This window comes from Larimichthys crocea, chromosome II, assembly GCF_000972845.2.
Source record: "Larimichthys crocea isolate SSNF chromosome II, L_crocea_2.0, whole genome shotgun sequence".
Taxonomy (NCBI): domain Eukaryota; kingdom Metazoa; phylum Chordata; class Actinopteri; family Sciaenidae; genus Larimichthys; species Larimichthys crocea.
In genome coordinates, this window is record NC_040012.1 from 14202897 (window position 1) to 14213782 (window position 10886).

At 43.1% G+C, this 10886-nt stretch overlaps 1 protein-coding gene across 1 annotated transcript in view; it reads right to left on the reverse strand.

The window, feature by feature from the left end:
• Positions 1-6855: 6855 nt before the first annotated feature.
• crfb16 (cytokine receptor family member B16) overlaps positions 6856-10886 on the reverse strand; it is a 15363-nt gene continuing 11332 nt past the window's right edge. Inside the window, exons 2-7 of the mRNA XM_010753347.3 lie at positions 10493-10619; positions 8790-8980; positions 8201-8325; positions 7815-7962; positions 7574-7725; positions 6856-7343 (exon numbers count right to left, since the gene is read on the reverse strand). Of these exons, the coding sequence (XP_010751649.2) occupies positions 7257-7343; positions 7574-7725; positions 7815-7962; positions 8201-8325; positions 8790-8980; positions 10493-10619 (830 nt within the window). The 3' untranslated portion in view covers positions 6856-7256. The remainder of the gene's footprint in view (positions 7344-7573; positions 7726-7814; positions 7963-8200; positions 8326-8789; positions 8981-10492; positions 10620-10886) is intronic.

Consider the following 10886-nt stretch of genomic DNA (forward strand, 5'->3'; position numbering starts at 1 on the left):
CTCCTCCCTCTCCTCTCTCTCATCCTCTCTCCTCTCTCATCTCCGTCTCCCCTCTCCTCTCGCTCCTCTCTCCATCCATCTACTCCTCTCCTTCTCACTCCTCCTGAGAGGAGAGAGGAGGAGAGGAGAGAGGAGAGAGGAGAGAGGAGAGAGGAGAGAAGTGGTGAATTGTGTTAGTATTTTGATAAAACCAGCCTTGTTTGCAAAATTGTGTTTAAACAAATGGAAAAAACTGTAAAAAAAACTGTAAAAAAAAACGTACAGCAATAAAAAGCATCCAAACTGGCACTGAATGTGCACAGGAGGAGTCTGCAGCAGTAGAGTGAAACCACTCACAACATCACTGGTACCCATCTACTGAGTATCAGTGATGTTACAGTTTTTTCCATTTGCTTAAACACAATTTTGCAAACTAGGCTGGTTTTATCAAAACACTGACACAATTCACCAAAGCACACACCCAAACTGCAGAACACCTCATATATCCACAAAATGAAGCACTGCAACCAAAATCAAACTGTTGCACCAGATGGCACACTCTTCATTCGTATTCGTAGATTTTTGTCTAACCAGCTACACACTGTTGGGCACAATGAAAAACACTCTCATCTTTAGTTTGCTTTGCCATAATACTAACATATTTCAAACTGTGGAGGATTCTTCAGATTGTTCACATGCACAGAAATATTTGGAGATACACACACGTGCTATTGAAATATTTATTTATTTATTTTTCACCAAACAAGTCAGTGCAACATATGCACAGCAGATATATTTACATTGGAGTGAACTAAAATATGCTCACAGAGCAGTGAGCTGAAAAAATAAATAAATAAAGAGGAAAGCAAAATAATTTGACAACACTGCTCTACCCCGACCTCTCATTCAAACCCTCCCTCTTCCTCTTCCTCTCTCAGCAATGTCTTCCAAGATGCTCACCTCTGGTCTTTTATTGCTTCCTGATTGAAGTGTTAACGATTACATAACACCTGTTTGGCCAGGTGGCACATGTTATGGCCAATGAGCTCATGTAGAGTCATTTTATTTTATGGCGTGTTTTGAAATTGCAAACATGTGACTTTATGTCAGATTGTTGTGTCTTATGCAGAGAAGTGCGTTCAGTACATTTAAAAAGTCACTTTGAATTGCAAAATGTGTGTGAAGCAGAAAATGTGTTTAAAGTTTTGGAGATTTGAGGTTTTGCTCCCTGTGTGTCACTTTAAATATTTGTGCTATCCATGTCATTTCAGTGTGTCAGCAACTGGAACAAACTGTAATGAGATACCTGAGCAGAGTTCAAACAATATTTAAAGATAACACACAGCCCAGAATCACTGTTCACCCTGCTGCCAGCTGACCAGCGATACAGGAGTATCCACTGCTGTGCCACCAGATTACAGAGCAGTAAAACAAGTGTGTGTGTGTGTGTGTGTGTGTGTGTGTGTGTGCAGTCCTGTGTTGTGAAATGACAATAAAAGGACCTTGATACTCGTAATGAGACACTAATATAGAAACCGATAATAACACAAATCTATTTCTTTGGCAGAAAGAAGTTCCAATGAAATAAAAGTTTTCTGTAGATTGTCCACAGCAGAGGTTCAAAGAGGAGCTCCACATTACATCAATGTCTGTGCCGTTCACACAGAATGAAAAAATGACGTTTGCATGAATTTAAAGATGGACAGCCTCCATAAACGTCCTTTAAGCATTTTACAATAAATGAGCCGCTGGTTGGAAACGTCAACAGAGAAACGTTACAGATGAGAAATATGTTTATATACACGACTCATAGAAAGTTCGGGATATTCGACTTTTGGGTGAAATTCATGGAAAAAGTCAAAGGTTCATGCGACAGTGATATTACATCATGAAAGCAGGACAGCCAATCAGCTCACTGCTAACTTCCCTCTATGTACTTCCTGTTTAAACACTGTTTGTCAGAGAGCAGCATGTTCTGCAACACATACTGGACAGTTGGACGTTAAAAAGTTCAGAGAAGGTCAAATAATAACAGACTGGAACACACATGCATGCTTCACTTTGACAGTCAGTGTATTCTCTGTACTGTCTCTCAAACACTAAATCCTTTAGAAGGTTTTAGATGTTGCATAATTCACAGTTACTGGTTTTATTGAACTGTTATTTATACATGTGGGCATAGTGTTAAATTGGACATCTTATAAGTGTACAGTGTTGGGATGTTACTATCCAACCTCTGTAGTGTTCACATGTTTTTCACTCACTATCTCGCTGTAACAAACAGGGATTAAGAAAGTGTTTCTGACTCTGATTCTGAAATTAAGTTGAAGACCTGGAAAGGTCAGAGTGTGTTTCACGTTGACGTTTGTGACGTGTGTTGATGAACGGCCACGTTGCCCTGTGTTCTTCTTCAGGGCTTTAAATAATGCATCAGTGGAAAGCACCTTGAACAGCTGATATCAAAAATGCTGAGATCTTTGTTTCACTTTCAGGTTTCCGCTGTTAAATCAGCTGTTTTTATACCGATGATTTTATTGGAATATAAATATGATCAAAGTTCAGAAACATGTTGACTAACATGATTATAATGAGTTAGTTTATCTGCTTCATCTGTCTCCCTGACCGCCTGCTGATCCATCCCCAAATCAGTTTGTGTGTGTGTGTGTGTGTGTGTGTGTGTGTGTGTGTGTGTGTGTGTGTGTGTGTGTGTGTGTGTGTGTGTGTGTGTGTATGCGCACTATAAAAGCAGCTGCACAGTAAAGTGAAGCTGAACTCGTCCTCCATCCTGATCACAAACTGAGCGGTGAGTAGCTGAACACACACGACTTCATGCAAACGTATGTTTTTGTAGTTTAATGATATTTTTTGGAATATTTATTTACATCCTGTCATATCTACATCAGACAGTGTGAATTAAAGCGAGTAGATCTATTGTGTCATAATTCCATAATAATAATAATTGAACTGGAGCATTAATATTTACAGTATTTTAAAAAATGTTTCCTTTTGTTTGTCGACGATCATCAGTGCTTCATTTTGCTGTAACGCTAAAGATTTCTCCTCCTGCAGCAGCTGGACTAGCAGTAAGTAAAACATTCAAATGACTGTATGATTATAACGAGACATATTTGGAAGACTGTCAGCTATGTTTCAATTTTCAGGGTCTCAAAGAGAAGAAATAAAAATGACTTGTTGTCACTCTGGTTACTGTCGATCTCTGATGACGATGGCGAATGGCTGTTAACTCTGTTTTAAAGTCAGTCGTGGGAACATTTGATGAAAGAAACAAATGAATAAAGTCCTGTCTTGTTTTTTACATGAAGGAGCGTCAGACTTCACCCCCTCCGTGTATTCACAGATGACTTGAGGTAAAAGATACATGGGTTAATGATTTATTCATATTTATGATCCTAACAACGATTATAAAGACAGATGAGGTTTTAAAGTGTAATTACTGTATCATAAACACAATTTGTTCTGATTTTGTTTCAGGAGTTCTGGAGATTTAAAGCCAACAGGTTTGTAGTAACTCACCTCCAGCAGCTTCACAGCAAAATCATCCCGTCTGATTCAAACTTTTCATTTTCACACTGGCTGCCATCAACATGACCTGAGGCTCTCTAACAGGATGTTTGAGGAGTGATAACACGAGGTGGCACACTGTCACTGTGGCTTCAACTATTAGTTGAGTTCTGTTGTTTTCTATTTGAATATTTGCAGATTCAGACCAGGAGGACAACAGAAGCAACCGTCACCAGCCAGACGGATGAACTGAGACCACAAAGACTCTGTTTTCTTTCTGTGAACAGCTGATTATTACTTTAATACTAGTGACATAATAACCTTCCTCCACAACAATGCAATCCAGATTTCTGGCAGGTTTGAATTCAGCTTTACCATCGAATCAACGAGTTGCTGATGCAAGCAAACTGCTGGAGCGCACAGGTCCTCCCTGCATTCATAAAGTCTGCTTGAAAAAAGATGAGATCAATGTCGCTGGGTGCAGGCGTTTCATTTACGGGGCAGAGTCCAGTAAACGTAACCGAACCATCGTTGTTCTCGGTGCAGCTGGTGCTGGAAAGTCAACTCTGTTAAACGGGATGATGAATTTCATTCTGGGTGTCGAATGGGAGGATTCATTTCGGTATAAGTTAGTTGACGAGCGTCAGACAAACTCACAGGCTCACAGCCAGACTTCTGCAGTCACTGTGTACAAAATCAACCACCAGGATGGTTTTAAAATAGATCACTCACTGACCATTGTTGACACTCCAGGTTTTGGAGATACAAGAGGCATTAAAAGAGACAGGGAGATCACAGAACATCTGCGTAATCTTTTCTGTGCTCAGCACGGTCTCAGAGAAATAGACGCTGTGTGTTTTGTAGCTCAGGCTGCTTTAGCACGACTCACACCAACACATAAATCTGTGTTTGACTCGGTGCTCTCCATCTTTGGTAAAGATGTGGCAGAAAACATCAGGGTTATGGTGACGTTTGCAGACGGTCAACGTCCACCAGTTCTAGAGGCCATCAATGCTTCAGGTGTCCCATGTCCTAAAACAGAAGACGGACTGCCAGTTCACTTCAAATTCAATAATTCAGCCTTGTTTGCAGACAACAAATCATCTGCAGCAGGCAGCATGAGTGAGGATGATGAAGATGGAGGCTTTGATCAGATGTTTTGGGACATGGGGACAAAAAGCATGGAGACGTTCTTCGACGCTCTGAATCTCATGGAAACCAAAAGTTTGACGATGGCAGAGAGCCTCGTGGAAAGAGAGCACCTCGACAGTCTAGCTGAGAATTTGGAGAAGCAGGTTGAACTCGGGATCGCGAAGCTCAGGGAGATAAAACAGACGAAAGAAAAACTGAAAGAGCACGAGGCAGAGATGAGCAACAATGAGAAGTTTGAGTTTGAAACCAGTGTCAAAAAGTCCGTTCAAGAAGATGTTTCTGGTTCTGAAAATTACCTCAACGTCTGTCGACGGTGCCATGTCACCTGTCACGGTCCCTGTAGAATACCCAATGATGGACATAAAATACAGTGTTGGGTAATAGGACCAACTGGACGCTGTACTCAGTGTCCAGGCAAATGTTACTTTGATGAACATTTTAGTCAGAAGTACAGGTGGGACAGTAAGGAGGTGAAGAACATCCGCACAGTGAGCGAGCATGAAAAAGACCGTGTGAGGAAACGTCTTCAGGCGCTGATTGAAAAACGTATTTCTGAGTACAAACATGTGCAGGCGGAAGTCCAGACACTGACAGCCAGCTATGCTGAGTGTTTCTACAGACCTAAAGAGACAGCACTGACGCCACATCGCTCGACTCTCCAGTACATCGACATGCTTATTGAGGCCGAGAAGTCTGAGGCCAAGCTAGGCTGGAAGCCGCGATTCTGGTCCCTGAAAACCACGAGAGACAAGGCCGAGTACATGACTAGAGAGGAGGGGGAAGTCATCGGCTTCCAGTGTTGCAATCAAGGCCAGAGAAAGAGCAAGGCCAGAGACGACGACAACCATGAGACTGATACCAAGAGACCGAGACTAGAACAAGACCAGCAGACACCAGGGACAACCAAGACAACACCGAGATGGACACGTTAATGCCGAGACGAGTTAGAGAAGATAGAAGGAGAGACCAAGACTGAGACCAACAAAAACCAAGACAGTGAGCTTCTATTAACCCAGATTAAGACCAGTTAGTTTCTGACTCCAACAATGAGCAGGACTGCTACGTATTAAGACTCCCTGAGATGTTGTGACCGTGAGCCTGAGGGCCGTTTATATATTTGATGTTATATAATTCATCATAATAACTATGACTGTTATTATGAGATTGACCCAGTTTACATTGTTTGAGTAAACAATAAGTTGACGTGTGCTGCATTTTATTTTATTGTGCTGAGTTTGAATAAAGTGGCTTTGAGCTGAATTATGGAAAAATGTTTGATATGAATAATAAATAAAAATGTGAGTTTTTCTTTGCTGCCTGTGGTTTGTCCTCGTGTGTCCGTGTGTCTTAGTGCTTTGAAATAATAATAATATCTGTATATCATTAACTGTATATAGTATTTATCACTATTTGAAGCTCTATTTCTTTTTTCTTTTTTTTAACTTTTATATAGTTTTCTATTTGTAAAGATTTCAGCACAGGTTTCATTTCCTCTTAGTATTTAACAGGTTTCATTTAAATGCAGATTCAGTTCATGTGTTAACTTCAACACGTTTTCTGTGGCATAGGTTCATCTGCATGCTTACTGTGTGTTTTTTACCCTCTGGTTATCTTAGTGTTTTGTCACTACACTGTAAAAATGTTTGATCGTATCCACCTCGTTTATTCAAACAGTGGAGGTGTAATCACGAGCACTGGTGTTTCAATCCATCTCCACAGGGTGGCAGCACAACATCGGCTCTGATGACGAGACCAAATTATGAAGCTGAAAAATCAACATCAAGAGAATCCCCCATTAAACAAAAGTACAAAATAAACTGATGCTTTGAGGGTCACTAATTCTTTTTCTAATTTTAGATTTTAGTTTTGAATTTGGCATCAATCGTCAAACTACTTGTAAACTCAATATAACGATGCATACTGTTTCTGTCAGAGATGATTTGATGTTGAACCTCTTCATCTCTGAGCAGAGTCTGTGATGAGTTCAGCATTTCCAGGGAAACATTTTTGGTATTTGAACATGTTGAATTTAATGACACTAAATATTGGTACAAAGAATGACGTTCACTTCACCTCAAACACACAAACACACGCACTGATATACAACATTTACAACATTCACAACATTTTACGAAATTTTACAAAACATGGAAGCACGTCAGCGCCGTGAAAAAAAACACAAAGACTCGTGTCAAATGTCGCAGAAAAAACATTTTTAATAAATAATGTAAACAGATGTTCATTTGAAAATTACATTTATAAAAACTCCAAAACTCAAGTTACCTGCAATGTATAAAAAAAGGATGAACATGTCTTTGTTCTTCATTCAAGCTGGATCGCCCCCTGGTGGCTGGCTGCAGTATGTGTTAGTTGGTGGTGTGTGCGTTACGTACTTCTCCGGGTCAGAAGATTCACAGTGTGAGGAGAAGCTGAGGTCATCACTCGTTTGTCCTCTGCAGCTTTGTCACCTGACTGAGAACAGACGTTTCTAACGAGCCTCCTAAAGATCAGCTGACGTTCATTAAACCAGGGATCAGCAGAGGTTTATCAAAGCAGGTCAAATCAAACCCTGAACTCAACAGCAGCATCTCAGAACATGAAGGTCAGTCGGCGCTCGGCACCACGTGGATCGCCTCACAAAGCTCCGCCTCCTCAGGGCTCATCGGGGTGGAAAAGTCCCAATCAGGTTTCTGCAACACGGACGGATTTCTTCTTTATTAACATGACAAATGAAAATCATCTCACATTTTAAAGAGTTTGAGTGACATTTGATGTTTCGTAAGTGTTGGGTCAAACTCAGTTAAAAAGTTTAAAGGGTTATTAGGCTGCACGGGTTGGACCAGGGTCAGTGAGCTAACGTAACTTTCTTACTCATGGTGATCTGGTATTTTGACATTTATTCATCAAGGCAGAGACTGACCAGCGAGTGGGGCAGCGGCTCTTTGTGGAAATACGTTTGACAGGCGTCTGGACGGCAGTGAATGAAGGACCAGAACACAGAGAACAGGAGAGCTGCCACGAAGATCACAGTCACAGTCACGGTGGTCGGCTTCTTCCACGCAGCGTCTGGACCTGGAGAGGAATAATTCCGAACAAGCTGGATCAGAAGACGTGAAGAACATGGAACGATGAGCACGTCTGTGGCTGCAGGCCACCTGTACCTGTGATGGGCACACACTGGGTGTCAGTGCTGCTGCTGTGCAGGTTGGAGCCCATGACGGTCTGAGCCGTGACGCAGTACACCGCTCCCTCCTGCAGGGCGTCCAGGTGGAACAGCTTCTGCTCAGCTGGCATCGGGTACACGGCGGCCTGAGAGGGAGGAAACACAACATGTTGGAACCTTTCTCTGATAGAGAGCTGATGCAGAGCCAGAAGCTTCTGGCCTGAGGAATCGGAGCCTCCGGTTCACAATGTTCTTGGGTTTGCGTGCTGCAGGTTCTTGTTCTTGTTTGATTAGTTTGTTGCAAACAGCTGACGGCTTTCTGAATAACCACGACAATGAACAGGATGAAAACTAAAACCACCAGAGGAAAGGAACAAAGGGCACCTGCAGATCTTCGCCTGTCTTCCACACCGTCACCATGACGACAGCAGTGAGAGGAAGCTCGTCGAACGTCACGTGAAGGGTGTCGCCCACCGCCGTCACCGCCATCTCGGGCGCCATCAGGACCGCTGCCGGCACAAGATTCACACTCAGTCACTCATTCAAACACACAGAGGCTGTAATGAGATGTGATCTCTAATGCATGTCAGCGTGATGAAGGCCTGAGTTATTGTCTGTCTGTCTCTCTGTCTGTCTGTCTGTCTGTCTGCCTGCCTGCCTGCCTGTCTGTCTGCCTGTCTGCCTGCCTTTGTGCCTGCCTGTCTCTCTCTCTGTCTGTCTGTCTGTCTGTCTGTCTGTCTGCCTGTGTGTGTGTGTGTCTGTCTGCCTGCCTGTCTGTCTGTCTGTCTGTCTGTCTGTGTCTGCCTGCCTGTCTGCCTGCCTGTCTGTCTGTCTGTCTCTGTCTGCCTGTCTATCTGCCTGTCTGTCTGTCTGTCTGCCTGTCTGTCTGTCTGCCTGCCTGTCTGTCTGTGTCTGTCTGTCTGTCTGTCTGTGTGTGTCTGTCTGTCTGCCTGTCTGTCTGTCAGTGTCTTACTGTCTCTGCGGTTGAACGGTGCGCTGAGTTCGGTCCAGGCCGACCTCTGAGACTCGCACTGCGCTCTGACGCGCAGGTTGTAGTCGGAGTCGGAGCCCAGGTCAAAGGTCAGGTCACAGTGAGCGTGAGGAGTCTGCTGACACTCAGGAGCGTCGACCCAGCTGCCGTTCAGGACCGACAGCTCGAACTCCCTGAGGAGCAAAGAGAGAGAGAGAGAGTCTGATTTCATGCTCGTCTCAGCACAGATGCTGTGCAAACTAAAACTAATTCCATTTAATTCATTAAATTAGCTGAACACCTTGCATACCTGCACAAACACACACACACACTCACATCAGAGTGTTTTTGAGTTTACCGACGTTTAAAATGCATTTCAGTGTAAAGAAGTCTGGTGGAGCCTGTTAGGCGACATTCATCAGCTACTGCACGAACCAGGACAAATCCACGTTCCACAGAGTTTTTAGTTCGAACCTGCAGAACTTTGTTTACGTTCTAGTCTTTTCAAGAAGAATATTTCTGAGCACCGTGCAGCTTCAGTGACAGTGACAGTGTGTCCACATTCATCAGTGTGTTCACACTGTCGCCTGAAGGAGAGGGATCATGGGCAGGGTGGAGATGGTTCCTGTGAAAACCTCAGTGCACAAAAGCAAGTCGTGTTTTTTATTTGTGGCACTAACGCTACAGAAGAAATGGTGAAATGTTTCCGGAAAGTTTCCAACGGCTGCTGAACCTGAAGTACACAGAGTACACAGAGTACACAGAGTACACAGCATGTATAGAAGTGTACTTATGTATCCACTTTAAAACAGACAGACGCCTGCAGCTCTGTGAGGCCGCATCAGGCACAGTGATGAGATATCTACACCGACACCAACATGCTGATGTTCAACAGGTTCGTTAGCAGGTTCGTTAGCAGGTTCGTTAGCAGGTTCATCAGCAGGTTCGTTAGCAGCTTTGCTGTTTACCATGTTCAGCTTTGTCTCAGCTCAGCGTGCTAACAGACGCAGTAGCCTGCAGCTGACTGGAAAGTTTGTCAGTTCAGGTATTTCAAAAGTTCCAGTGATTCAGCAGGAACTTTTGTTAATGAATCAGCCGACGGAACGTTTGAATGTTCCAGAGAGCGAATCAACAGCTTATTATTAGAACAAGTGTGCCATTCATTTCTTTGTCCTGCAGGTAGGAGCTGCATGTTTCACATATTTAATCCTGCGATCATAGTACATTCATTTATTCATAACAACAACATCGTCAAAGGGCTGGAAACAGATCAGACGTCACAGCACTGACAGGAGGAAGCAATCCGACTACACTCAGTTCAGATTCACAAAAAGAAAAACAACGGAGCGGAAACAGAAAAAGCTTCGAGAGTTCAGCCGGAGTCTGCTGCATGTTTGCTGCCGTGCTTCATGTGCTCATGTTTGTCCAGAGTTTTATGACAGCAAACCGTCGATAATGACGATAATCTGCAGTTCTATATTTGCATGCATAGTTAAAACAAACAACATGTTAGTCTGTTTCTGTCTCAGCTACAAGCTCAGTGGTTGGTGCTGAAAACATTTAGTTTCAGGGATTTCCTGAATCAGCTGCTCGACATACAAACAGAATGAAGTGGTTTGTTTGTTGGGGACTATTTTCAACGGCGGATTAATCCACAGAAAGATGATGTGTGTGTGTGTGTGTGTGTGTGTGTGTGTATGACTCACCCCTGGAACTGAACAGAGTACAGGACTGCAGCGTCGCAGGACGCCTGCAGGGGGCACCACTTCAGGACGTGTCTCATGCCAACGGACTCCATGGAAACTCTGCTGGGAGCTGGCAGCATCCACACATCTGCTGACACAATGAGCTCATGTGTTCATGAGGAACCACATGCAGCAGCTACAGCTGCACAGATCTTTACTTACTTACTCTGAAACTGAAGACACTTAAAGTGACAAACAAACAATCATTATATATGTATATATATATATATATTTAAAAAAACGAAGATGTGCATCGGCAACAATACTAGATTTCAAGACGTGATGAGAAATGGTGTGTAACATACTGGCCTCACTAAATTGAAATCAGTTGTTCATTTGTAATCCTATACCTGTA